At 38.7% G+C, this 13,621-nt stretch overlaps 2 protein-coding genes across 2 annotated transcripts in view; one reads left to right on the forward strand and one right to left on the reverse strand.

The window, feature by feature from the left end:
- Window positions 1–142: 142 nt before the first annotated feature.
- tkfc (triokinase/FMN cyclase) lies at window positions 143–10,236 on the reverse strand. Its single transcript, XM_062444959.1, has 17 exons — window positions 10,187–10,236; window positions 8,024–8,213; window positions 7,820–7,924; window positions 7,522–7,709; window positions 6,143–6,221; window positions 5,959–6,048; window positions 4,596–4,630; window positions 4,389–4,473; window positions 4,105–4,194; window positions 3,866–3,982; window positions 3,650–3,769; window positions 3,162–3,299; window positions 2,960–3,066; window positions 2,769–2,875; window positions 1,391–1,424; window positions 1,165–1,257; window positions 143–770 (listed from the first exon to the last, which is right to left on the reverse strand). Exons 1-17 carry the CDS (start codon window positions 10,190–10,192, stop codon window positions 612–614), a joined length of 1,743 nt encoding a protein of 580 aa, XP_062300943.1. The 5' UTR covers window positions 10,193–10,236; the 3' UTR covers window positions 143–611.
- Window positions 10,237–11,485: 1,249 nt separating this feature from the next.
- The window catches only part of exoc6b (exocyst complex component 6B), a 128,528-nt gene continuing 126,392 nt past the window's right edge, over window positions 11,486–13,621 (forward strand). Inside the window, 1 exon segment of the mRNA XM_062444951.1 lies at window positions 11,486–11,753. Within this exon segment, the coding sequence (XP_062300935.1) occupies window positions 11,665–11,753 (89 nt within the window). The 5' untranslated portion in view covers window positions 11,486–11,664.

Genomic DNA, 13,621 nt, shown 5'->3' on the forward strand with positions numbered 1-13,621 from the left:
TGATAAAAAAGAGAGAGAAAAGAAACTTAAAAGGAAGCAAGGAAGAGCTGAAAGAAAGTCAACAAGATTTTTATCTTAAGACACTTTCTGCACAACCAAAGAGAAAAGCGACCGCAACAAAATACTTTTAACACTAACCACACACACACATAAACACATACACTTTGTGAAAATTGTGCTTTATTTGTTAAAATTAACACTGTTTCATCTTTAAAGTGCTTTTAACTCATGTACAATTATTCTACATTGTAAGAAATGTTTATTTTTGTGTAAAACACTGTCTTCTTTGATTAGGAATGTCTAAAAAAAACACTCAAAACTGTGTTTGAAGTCTAGTTGTCTTATGCAGAAGATTATTAACTATGAAAATCATCTATACAAACAACAAATATAACATAACGGTATTGTATTTCATTATTAGTAACCAGGAATGTTCAATTCATGATTCAAGTGCCAGTATTTAAGCAACAACTAAAATATATTTGAACATTTTTTGAGGTTGTAGTTCAATTTAAAAGTACCTGGACATTAAATCACATGAGGTTATGTTATTTCTTGATGCTGTTAGTGTGGTGGTGGAGACAATCTGCTTGGATTCTAGTTGCTGAGAATTACTTCTTCCCCTCCAGCACCTCGAGCACGGCTCTCAAGATGGCGGCGACAGCCACGGCGCCTGGGTCGGGCTGGGTGAGCCGCTCTGCTGCGATGTAGCTGGCTCGTCCCGCCCTCGCTGTGAGGTTACGGGTCGACTCTGCCCCCACAGTAGCTTTCTGAGAGGGGGAAGGGAGAGAAAAAGAAGAGAAATAGGAAAAAGAAGACAATTCTGGGGTAAAGAATAGCAGAATTTGATCATAAATATGAACAAATAAGGGTACAAATTCCCAGTGGAAATAAAAAAAGTGAAAAATGATGAAATTTTAGATAAAATGTATGCAGAATCCATGCCAAGTGGGTATCAGATAGTGTTTGAGGCTTACACTATAAAGCATGACAGTGTTAAAAGGCATCCTGCCAGTGTACAAACACACTGCATAAAGTTTAATCAGCTGTTATCTGGAGCAAACCTGAGTTATTAATTCAAAAGTCTGCAGTAATGGATGCCGCTGCCAGCATCTTTACAGCTTTAATAAAAGTTGTAGCGCTTGTTGAATATTATATCTGTACCTGCACGGCCGCCTGCAGTACCGCCATCTGTCCACTGAGTGGTGCTGTGGTCAGTTTCATCAGCTCATCCACTGCAGGACACAAAGCGTCCAACTGGAGAACAGACAGACACAGAGATGTGAAAAAGCAAATAAATAAACATACAAAGCAGGATAAACTTTTTTATGATAGGTAACATTTGTGGAGAAAGTAAAACATTATATTAATAGAGACAATTTTTTCTCACCATTGTTCTGTCTCCAGGGTCGGCACCACCGTATCTAAAAAGACAGTCAACATTACAGATGATTTAGATTCATATCAACTGTTTTTTTTAACCTTTTTTTACCCCTGACACATTTTAACCCTTATATACTGTTCATATTTAGCCAATTTCACAAATATCTCCTCATAATTAGTGTCTATACATAATTTCAGAACCACATATCATGCATGAATACCTCTTCGGTCATTGATAAATTAATCTTTCAGAGTGCAGAGAGAGTGTATTCTTCAGTTTTTATGCTTTTTGTTGATAGAGAAAATAATAAATGATGGTACAACACGAGAGAACATAACCCTTTCAATGAATTACATTAAAGGTGAATAAACGGGTTAAACACTCAACAAAAAATGTGTATCAGCTGCACAAAAAACATTGTTAGAAAGCTGAAATACTTCCATCTTTTATATAATCTGGATCACATTAAGATGAGTCATCACATTTTATGGCTAAAAGAAACGTTTTTAAGGGTCTTTTTCTTCTCTCAAATGTAAAAATGGGTCAAACTAGGCCCTGAGCAGTATGTAACTTCTCAATTTGATTCTGTCCACTGATGATTTATTGCTGTATTCCTTAGAAAATTAGAATGATTAATGATAAAACTACGCGCTAGAGCCCAAAAGGAGTCTTTTCATCTTCAAATAATCTATAATTTACAATCATAAGAAACAGAGAAAAGCATCGAATTTCACATTTGAGAAAGTTTCATAAGTTTATATTCTGCAAAATCAACATATCAATGAATCAGTGGATTGTTTCAGCACTAAATTTGACTGGCATACTTTCCACATTATATTCAGCAGGAAAACAATGTAACATACTGTATAATGAAATGATGTTGAATTCAAATTTTAACCTGTAATCAACAAATACAGCCTCAGGTTTGATGTGTGATGTTGTATTTATGCTTCTATTATATTCATATAGTCTTGGAAATCTTCTCCACACACTATATATTTCAGTTCAGCTTTTAACATATTTCTTTGACTGATTTTTTTCTTGGGATATGATTGAAAGCTCTGGTACAGTTACTAAATGGCCCTTTTGGTGAGACTGTCTTGCAAGCTGCTGTTTCCAAGGATCAAAGAATGAACTTTAAACTTCAGCTTTTAAGCCTTCAATACAGTTAAAAAGTCCTTGAAGTGCTCAGAAAAGCGGGAATTTAAACATCTCAACTCTACAATAACTGGGCAATCTCCACCTGCTGATGAAGATCATGTGACATGGTTGAAAGGCCCAGAAAGGGAACACAAAAAGACGCACTTCTGCTCTCTCTCACAAAACGAAACACTCAAATGACTCAAACTGAAGACAGACATTACAGTACAGTCCAGTCTCACACCTTCTCACGGCTTGTGTCCCAGCATGCATTGCACTTGCCCAGGCTGCTGCGTTGCTTTGCCCCTCGGTCACATGACCAGCCGCCGCAGTCAGGAACAGACTGTACATCTGAGAGAGAGAGACACATGAAGGTAAGTGTGTCTGAGCTGTCAATCAGTATACAAAGAAGAGGAGAGTAAGAGGAAAACTTACTGCTCCTGAAGACCCGCCCATCTTCTCCTGCACCAATCCAGCGAGGACTGAGAACAGTTGCCCGGGGCAACCAGGGACCACATGATGCTGGAGCCACTCCTGAATGGCTGAATGATTATTTTAGTAGACTTTTTTTTAATCATACCTGTTCATTGTTTTTTGCATGTTGTCTTATTCATTTTAAGTGTCTGTAAGTTCTTACCTCGAGCAGCTTGTGCATGAGTGTTCCCACAGTCTCCGTCACCGGCAGCACGATCCAAGGAGTTGAGTTCCTCCTGCTTTTCCAATAGTGTTGAACAAACCCTCTCTAATGCTTTATGCATCACAGGACTCAGTGGCCCTGGCAGAAAAATAAATAAATATATATGATAGGTTGTTTTATGAGACATAACGTATGAAGAGGCGTCCCAGTGGACAAGATCGAGGAGGTTGTGAGGTCGTATTTTCAACCAGGGTAGTGAAGTACATGATGTGCCATTACAACAAGGAAGCGCTTAAGGAAAAAGAGGCAATAACAAGGGGCAACGAGCATCAGACAGTGATGTTTTAAATTACACTTCCTCTATTGGCCAGAAGATGGCAGTGTTTTAATTAAATACAGGGTTTCTGCAGGACTCACCAAGTCAAATTACCACTTAAAACACAGTAATACACCACTAATATACTCAGTATGTAACCTAGAAAACTGACCTTCAGGGTGTGTGTTATCCTGAGGTCGAGTGCTCATGACTGGAGCATCTGTGATGTAGCTGCGTCCGCTCACACTCACACTGCTGAGGTTTGGCCAGGCGGGGGCGCTGGTCTTAGCATCTGGATGAGATACAAGAGGCTAAGTATGTGATGTGGGTAAGTGTGTGTGTGTGTGTGTGTGTGTGTGTGTGTGTGTGTGTATGTGTGTAGTCTCACCAAAGAGTTTCAGTATTTCCTGATTGGCCTTCATCATGGTCAGCGACACTCCCGCCATCTCCAGTGACGTCATAAATGAGCCGGACATCACCCTAGCAACCACCACCCCACGACTTTCTGTAACCATAGATATCCTCAAAGATGAGGAGGTCAAAGTTTTTCATGGGCGCCAACACATCAGTACAGATAATCAAATTTATGCATTAACACACACACACACACACACAGTAATTAATTACCTAGGCAGATGATGGCAGCTCTCGTAACCACCGCCATCTCCAGACAGGACAGAGCTCCCAGGTTGTTCACACACAAGACCACACTGTCTCCTGCATCAAGGAAGAAACACACACACACACACACACACACACACACACACACACACACACACACACACACACACACACACACACACACACACACACACACACACACACACACACACACACACACACAGTTAAAATGAATAACGGCTACACACACTCAAAGTCAACATGATTTAAGATGTAATAGATTATACTACCAGGCTTCAGGGACAGATGCGATTGGCTGTCAGGGTTGGTCATGTGATCTATCATGGTCTTCACCACCTCATCTGCAGACGCCACCTGATTGATAAGATAAATGAATAAAACTAAGAGTACAAAGAAGTGAAAAACTAGACATAGATCAGGTAAATGGAGTCATATAGAAAGCAGATTTGTTCTGGTTGAATCTGAATTTGACTCACCTTTGACCTTTTGATTCCAGGTTCACCGTGGATTCCTGCAGAAGATGGAAAACACCAATAAACATACAGCAGCTCTCTACTTTAACCTTGCAGTCATTTGTAGATGTGGCTTTATAAAAAACATTTTTGCATAAATTTGGGTTCTCTCTACACCTTTTCTTACTAGTTTGGTCTGACTAGAGTCACCAAATCAAGCAAACATGGAGGAAAAGTTTGTTACTTGCTATACTCAGTTTGTAAAATCAGTTTCAAGGTATTATTGCCTTCAAAGAAAGTGTAAAACACCCCTTGTACTATATGTGGAAAATACCTTTTTTTATTACAAATGGTGTCACTGCTAATACGTCCTCATGAAAACTCAATCATTTGGTTTAATATATTAAAGTAGCAGTCACTGTCGATAGTTCCTCAAAAGCATAATAGGGACAATGATATCTTCACTCACCTGTTGGTATTTCTAAAGAGAAAGGTGGTATTGACTTTATAAATGTCAAATTCCATTCACCTCCATTGTATTGAGTTGGAGACAAATACAATAAATCTCCATGGATAGATACCATATGGGAAAAGTCCAACATATATTTTAAATATGAGTGAATTGACTCTTTAAAAAGGTACTTTTAGGTCAGTATCTTTGCCATGTCAATACTCCATTACCAACATAGTCCCAAAAACTTAAATAAATAGATGTAGGTCACATTTTGCTGCCGGTAAGTAAACCTACAGTTGAACAACAACAAAGCCTGTGGTACATAAATAGGTGTAAATGTCTATATTTCAGCCTAATTATATGTATATTAATAATAAAACATTTAAAAAAGCTTATTCTTTATAATTCTTGTATAGGTTACATACCGTGTTGCTTTGTGATAGACAACATCGAGCAGATTAAAAGAGTCCTGCTGTGTTTTTATTGTATTAGGATTTCTCCCACGGGGGCTCAATAAAGATACATTTCAATATCTTTACTTCTTTTACATCTAAAGGGATAGTTTGACATTTTTTAGAGGGTAAATATTCACTCTTTCCTTCTGAGAGTTAGATGAGAAGATGCTGTCCAAAAGTTAAAAAAAAATGCTTTTAACCTTTAATGCTGACTCATTTACACATTTTATCTAGTTTTATTTAATCTGAACGCATTGATAAAAGGTTATTAATGCGGGGTTGAAAAGAAAGACGTTCATCAATGATGTGATGCCGAGGTAGAAAAGACAAATCTCTCTTGAAAATAAGATAACCTGTATTAATAATTAATAAATAAAAAATCTGTACAGGAATTTAGATTTGCCTCAGAATCTGTAGACCTTATTGTCCCTCCTCCTTCCTCCCCCTTTCTCCTCCTCCCTCTCATTGTCTCTCTCACCCAGTCCCAGCTCCATGTCTCCTGGCGGCAGATCAAAAGACGGCAGACATCCAGGAACGCTGCACGGAGACAGACTCACTCCCAGTGTACCTTTAATACAGAAACCAACAACATCTATGATTATTAAAAGCATCCCAGTAACCACGGAGCAGCGCGTGTGGACGAACAGGTGAAGGAGACTCACCAATCCCCTTCAAAGCCTCTGTCACCGTGGAAACAATCTTGTCCAATGAGCAGCCTTCTTCTGCTAAGGCACCTGCCAGCTGAGAGGAAGTGTGACCAGACAGTTATTATAAGCTGCGAAAATGCTAAATTTACTAAAAAATACAATATGATGATGATAATTTATAAAAGATCAACAGATTAGGAAGAATCCCATCTTCTTCTCCCATTGCAGTAGTTACAATAAAAATAGTTCATACAGGCATACTGGACTTCTTTAAAAAGGAACATTTCACCTATTTTCAATCTCATCTCTAGTTATCTGAATTAGGGACAGAGTGTGAAAGTCGACTGCAGTTGTTGCTGATGTGTCTCTTTGTGGTGCAGCTGCTAAATTTGTTGCTCTTCAGGCACCAAAACCATCATTTAATGTGTACCGTTGTGTAATTGGAGGTATGTTTCCAACAGTGAAAATGGCATCCTAAAATATGAGTGCAGAGGATGTTATAGACGAGGATACATTTAACTGTATGTTGGTTGACTCGGATATTCAGCTGTATTGATTTGAGCCAGAGTGAGTTTTTTTTTTTTGGGGGGGGGGGGTTGGGCGTCAGAAGATCATGAGCCGTGCATCTTGGTACTGTAAATCCCGGCACGGCTCCATGAGCTGGAAACCTCAGGTCAATATAGCGCTGAGCACTCTGAGGAATTTATTGCTTCAAATCAATTTGACTCCATTTACCATCAACACTGATTCGACTTCCACATAAAACATGGCAACATTTCCCTGTAACGCTCAATTATTGTCCTGGACTTGAACCAAAGACAAGACACTTATCCACTGAAAAACATCCAATTAAATGCTCTTTATCACATATATTATAATGAGATTTCCCTACTAATGCATATTTACATCCTTAATCTTGGCTTTAAATTGTCCCTATAAGTTAATTAAACTGCAAAAAGGAAGAAAGAAGAAGCAGAAACCTCAAGGATTTTTGTTAAATTTAGAGCATTATACATTTTTGGCTGGTTATAGAACTTAAAATATGAATTTCCCCTTTATTGGAGCAGGTGCAACTTTATCTGCTAGACATAATGGAGTTTATAGCATGTAAAACATAGTGCTTGGAATATTTTGTCTAATAAAATAATCATAACTCAAGATGCACTTCAGATTTCAACCACGTGTTATGGTCTTCCTCAGTGCATGGAGCTTCCTCAACTATCATGGAGATCGCTCTGCAAACTGAGCAATCTCCATTTTTTGAGAGACACAGTGAGATGTGATTGAAACCTTTGGAAAAACCAAGTAAGTTGACCTTTAGTTAAGATTTAATTGTTGTGAACCTACTATTACCGAGATCAAGAACTTTCACACCCAACATCACTGTTGTCTACCTTGTGTATGAAGACGGTGCCACACAAGCCTCTCCTCCCGGCCTTACTGGGGCGGTCAAAGGCGCAGTCCTCGGCAACTATCACCATGTCAACGACGACGCCGTGGTTACGGGCCTGCTCTGCAGCCAGTCCAAAGTTGAGACGGTCACCAGTGTAGTTCTTCACAATGAGAAGAACCCCAGAGGCTCCTGGGAAGTGATGAGGATGTTCTTTTTTCAGAATTTTTCATGTATCATAATGGTGCATTTAATATGCTTAATTATAGTCAAAAATGTGAGAAGACAAGACTCCAACATACCTGCATTGTGCAAGCAGAGAATGGCAGCCAGGATGCTGGCAGGAGGTGGAGATGCAAATACTCCACCTGCTACTGCTGCTGACAACATACCTGCACCAATATAACCTGGAGACAAAGAAGAAGAGGAAAGAAATAACCTGACGATACATTAAATCTCTCTGTATGTGCCATTTGTTTGGCCTATATCCATGAACTGAATCATACCCCCATGTGCAGGCTCGTGTCCCGACCCCCCTCCAGAGAGCAGGGCCACTTTGCCCCTCAGGTTGTCCAAGTCGGACCGGAGCACAACTCTGTGGCCCTTCAGCAGAGACAGACTCCCGCTGGCCCTGACGAGTCCGCAGAGTGCCTCGTCCACACAGCTGTCCGCTGAGTTTATCAACTTCTTTTGGGGCTGAGAGAGAAAAATAAGAGAATGACACAGGAAGAAAGGATTGAACACACTATGTAAGAACAGCACACCACGGTAAGGAACCAGCTGAAATCCATAAGTAGTTAGAAAGTAGTTCTACCTCCAATCTGGGCAAGTTAATATCAGCTGGGTTAGTACATATTGATTTGCTATAAAAAGGTTTTTTGTTACCAAGAGACATCTCATGATGGGTTAAAGCAAAGAGCTCTCCCTTTGCAACCTGATTGTTGCAAAACATATCAGGAGACTGGTTAAAGACGTATTACAAAACTTCTGAATCTTCCAGTAAGCACTATTGGGGCAATAGTTGTGGAAGGAAGTAGAGATTAGAGTTAAGAACGGGGCCCCTCGCAATCTTCTAGATTCAAAGACAATCTGTTTAAAAGAATGAGCCAAAAATCACACCTTGAGTCTTGAAGCTGTCATTACAAACAAAAGGCTTCTCCACTATTATTAAATAAATTCAGTTAGTGTGTTCAATACTTTTTTCCTGTGTCATTCCACTTTATTACAAATAACTTTATTTATGGACTTAAATGTTTTGATTTCTTTATATGTGTAGATTTCATGTGAATATCCTCATTTGAAATATATTTACTGAAAAAAAAAGTTGATGCATTCAATACTTTTTCCAAACCACTACTTTTACTGTAATACTGCATACTACATCACTATAATACTGCAGTACTTTTACTGTAATACTGCATACTACATCACTATAATACTGCAGTACTTTTACTGTAATACTGCATACTACATCACTCATAATACTGCAGTACTTTTACTGTAATACTGCATACTACATCGCTCATAATACTGCAGTACTTTTACTGTAATACTGCATACTACATCACTCATAATACTGCAGTACTTTTACTGTCATACTGCATACTACATCGCTCATAATACTGCAGTACTTTTACTGTGATACTGCATACTACATCGCTCATAATACTGCAGTACTTTTACTGTAATACTGCATACTACATCGCTCATAATACTGCAGTACTATTACTGTGATACTGCATACTACATCGCTCATAATACTGCAGTACTTTTACTGTAATGCTGCATACTACATCACTCATAATACTGCAGTACTTTTACTGTAATACTGCATACTACATCACCCATAATACTGCAGTACTTTTACTGTAATACTGCATACTACATCGCTCATAATACTGCAGTACTTTTACTGTAATACTGCATACTACATCGCTCATAATACTGCAGTACTTTTACTGTAATACTGCATACTACATCACTCATAATACTGCAGTACTTTTACTGTCATACTGCATACTACATCGCTCATAATACTGCAGTACTTTTACTGTGATACTGCATACTACATCGCTCATAATACTGCAGTACTTTTACTGTAATACTGCATACTACATCGCTCATAATACTGCAGTACTTTTACTGTAATGCTGCATACTACATCGCTCATAATACTGCAGTACTTTTACTTTAATACTTCATACTACATCACTCATAATACTGCAGTACTTTTACTGTAATACTGCATACTACATCACTCATAATACTGCAGTACTTTTACTTAAGTAGGATTTTTCTTGCAGGACTTTTACTTTTAATGGAGTATTTTTTACATTGCTGTATTGATAGGCTACTTTTGAATACTACACTCCACACACACATAAACACACACACAGTTAAATCAAAGTTTACAGAAGCTGCACTATAAAATCTTTTCATCTGCAGCAACAAAACGGTATAAAAGTTGGATTTTACAGCTTTCACTGCAGTTCCGTTATCACAGCACGGACTCTGATCTCTTTTGAGTGACAGGTGTGCAACACAAAGCTAAAACTGAGCCAGGCTGAAAGTCCTCCTGTCATCATGATTCACAGTGAGACACACTCTCTGCACACTGCATGTCTGCACTCATGCTCCATTACAATATCACTGTTTCTATTATTCTTTACCTCCATTTGGACTTCAGTTGCTTCTTTTCTCTTCTGACAGCAGGACGAACCAGCAGTCAAGTCAGCCACATTTAATGAGAATGACACCGGATGTAATACCATGCTATTCCCTACAAAATAAAGCACATGAGTCACCTCCTTTACAATTTAGTTGCACAACTGCAGTGACTGTTGTAAAATATACTTAATATAGTTGTATTGTGTTATATTTGCTGCAAAATAAGACCTGACATTTTTTATAATCTACTGAAAGCAACATCCATTATTATAGTGTTGTTTTATTTTGAAACTATGAGAGGAAGTAGATTTATTTCGCAAAAGGTGAAGGTGGAGTGAGATTTCAGTCACACCTACTTTTTGTTTCCGGTAAAAAATTATTGAATGGGCTGGATTTAAAGGACAGTTGGAGTGAAATCCCATTCACACACACACACACACACACACACACACACACACACACACACACACACACACACACACACACACACACACACACACACACACACACACACACACCCTCCTCTCTCTTTTTAGGAAGCATATTAATTATGAGGTATTATGGAAATTTAAAGCCAATTTGAGGAAATAACTTGCTGAACCCAATAATCCCCATGAATAGTCTTTTTCTACAAGTGTCTAGACATGAAAGAATTAAATAAATCAAAAATAATAATGAGCATTTAACTTTGCTGAACCCAGTTTTTCTCCATGGAGGTCCCTGAAAATCAGTTTCAGTGGTATTATGGCGAATAATAAGCAAAAAGCATTACAAATGAAGTTTACAAATCCAAGTTGTTTTGTGTTATTTTACATGAGATCTAATGGGATGAGTTTGCAGAATTATGCAGAACACACTCAGACTTGCTGTAATTTGAGTGGGTGAGGAAATATTTATTGGCATATATATATTTATATTGGCACTTTTCCATTATATTCTTTCCAAATAAAAAAAAAATGATTTACAGTATTTGAGGTAATTGAGTAATTGAAATAGTTTCATTATTACATTTTAAATAGAGTAACTAGTAATGTGTAATCTATTACATCTCCAAAGTAACCTTCCAAACTCTGTTTAAGTTAAGATAGATTAAAAAAAAAAGATAAAATAAAAGTAAAATAAAACAAAAGAGAAAAAAAATACTTGGAAACTGTCCTTTAACCCTTAAACAGGCAACATGCACCAGAAAGTACATACATATATACATTTTTTAAAAACCTTAATAGGGGGAAACGTATCCTGGAGGAGATACAACTCATAAAACCCCAAAATATACAAAATAGTTTTAAGGGGTTAAATGTCCATCTTTTAGCTCCGCTCCTTCGGGCTGCACCAAAACAACATCAAACCAACCCTCTGGTTCCTCCTGCATGACGCACGGAGCTCCAGTTCAGAGCCAGACACCCAGCTCCTGCTCCTCCTGCTTCACCTCCTGCTCCTGTTCCTGCTCCTCCTGACTCAAACCAGAGCAACATGCAGGATGGCGAGTGTGGAGACAGCCGCGGAACACGAGCGAATCCTGCGGGAGATCGAGAGCACAGACACGAACTGTATCGGCCCGACCCTCCGGTGAGTACCTCCAAGGGGGGAGGTCCCTTTTTTTTACCCGGGTGAAAGAGCTCTCTGGGCGGCGTCAGCAACATTCGAATCCCCGGTGCTCTTGGAATCTCTGGAGCTAGCCGCGACTAGCTCCAAAACTTTAACGACGACTGCTTCCATTATCGGACAGCAGCAATCCTTTGCTACATTTGAGCAAAACATAAACGAGCGAGTATATTAAAACTTGACACAGTGTATCTCTTAGTGTGTGTGTGCAGGTTTCTAACTTTGACATTATTCTCCTCCATTGCTTTTGTGGCCAAAAAAGTTGGACAACTTGTCCACAGGGGGCAACTCAGCAACTTGGGCTACCATTAGCATTCTGCTCACTGGTTGCAGAGCTCAGGTTGTGTTTTTTGGCCTTTTCTTTATTTGACAGGTGGTTGTTTTTAGGGTCACTTTGTATTTAAGTTGGTTAACGTGTGTGGAGGAATTTTTTTAGTAGCTGTGATTTAGAGTTAGCCTGCTAGGTGGCTAACAACACCCAATATATGTATGAAGGAGTGTGTGTGTGTGTGTGTGTGTGTGTGTGTGGAGCCCTGCCTCTTTCTCTCTCTTTTTCTCTCTTTCTCTCTCTCTCTCTCTCTCTCTTTCTCTTTGTTGGTAATGAATGAGTTGCTTTAGTGATGATGACACTGGTTGGTGTTTGTCATGCTTTTATTTTTTTAAATGACTTCTTATGGAGAGTGTTTGCTCAATAATAATAATAATAATGGAGTGGAAACTGCTCTCTCTCTCTCTCTCTACATCTCTTTCTCTCCTTTTCTGTCTCTCTCCCCCTCTCTCCTTTCTCTCTCTCTCTCTCTCTCTCTCCTTCTTTCTCTCCTCTCTGTCTCTCTCTTTCTCTCTCTCTCCTTCTCCCTCTCCCTCTCCCCCTCCCTCTCTTTCTCTCCCTCTTTCTGTCTCTCTCTCTCTCTCTCCTTCTCTCTCCTTCTCTCCTTCTCTCTCTCTCTCTCTCTCTCTCTCTCTCTCTTTCTCCCTCTCTCTTTCTCTCTCTCTCTCTCCCTCTCTCTCCCTCTCTCTCTCTCTGAATGGGTTTTTCTGTTCATGTTGGTGTGTGTGCCAGCTACATGGTTTCACATCCCATTAAAGAGTGGGAGGATGGGAGGATGGGAGGATGATGGAGGATGCAGCACTTCATCAGCTGTATTTGGACCTGAAATGGGTCACAGCCTTGTTCCTGTTCAGCCTTTTACATAAAGAGTGATGTTGTTTATGTGTACAGCGTTGGGAAGGTTACAGATTACTAGTTACCCTATTTACAATCAATTAACCAATGTTTCCAGCTGTTAGGGTAAATGTTCCCATTAAGCACCAACATCTAAGTCCAGCTGTTTTTCATGGATACTGACATGATTTATAAGGGAGATCATTTCTTATAAAGCAACATTTATCTCTCATTTGAAAATGTATTCATTAGTTCATGTAGATGTTGGAATATAAAATAAAGATATTTGATGAATAAAGTGGGTTTAATTGGTACAGTGACTCCATTTAAGCCCATGTGTGCTCCAGATAAGCCCACATCATGATTTATTTACTAAATATAAGAACAAATATTGATTTTAAAGAATTAAAAACAGCAATATATGTATTCAGTAACATGTTAAATATTATAAAATGAGGAAAAAACCCTCCTGAGCAAAATCTTAAAGGTCTGACTTCAGATGTAACCTTATTGTTTTTAAATAAAGTAACTAGTTACTCCTCAACACTGTATATATATATGTAAGCTAGACTCACCAAAATACAGAAAATGTCAAAGTCCATTTAAAAAAATAACCCTGATTGATTTTCCTTTTATCTTAGTTAAAGGATAAGTTTCACAATTTCTCAAG

The sequence above is a fragment of the Scomber scombrus genome, chromosome 23, assembly GCF_963691925.1.
Source record: "Scomber scombrus chromosome 23, fScoSco1.1, whole genome shotgun sequence".
NCBI classification, from domain to species: Eukaryota; Metazoa; Chordata; class Actinopteri; order Scombriformes; family Scombridae; genus Scomber; species Scomber scombrus.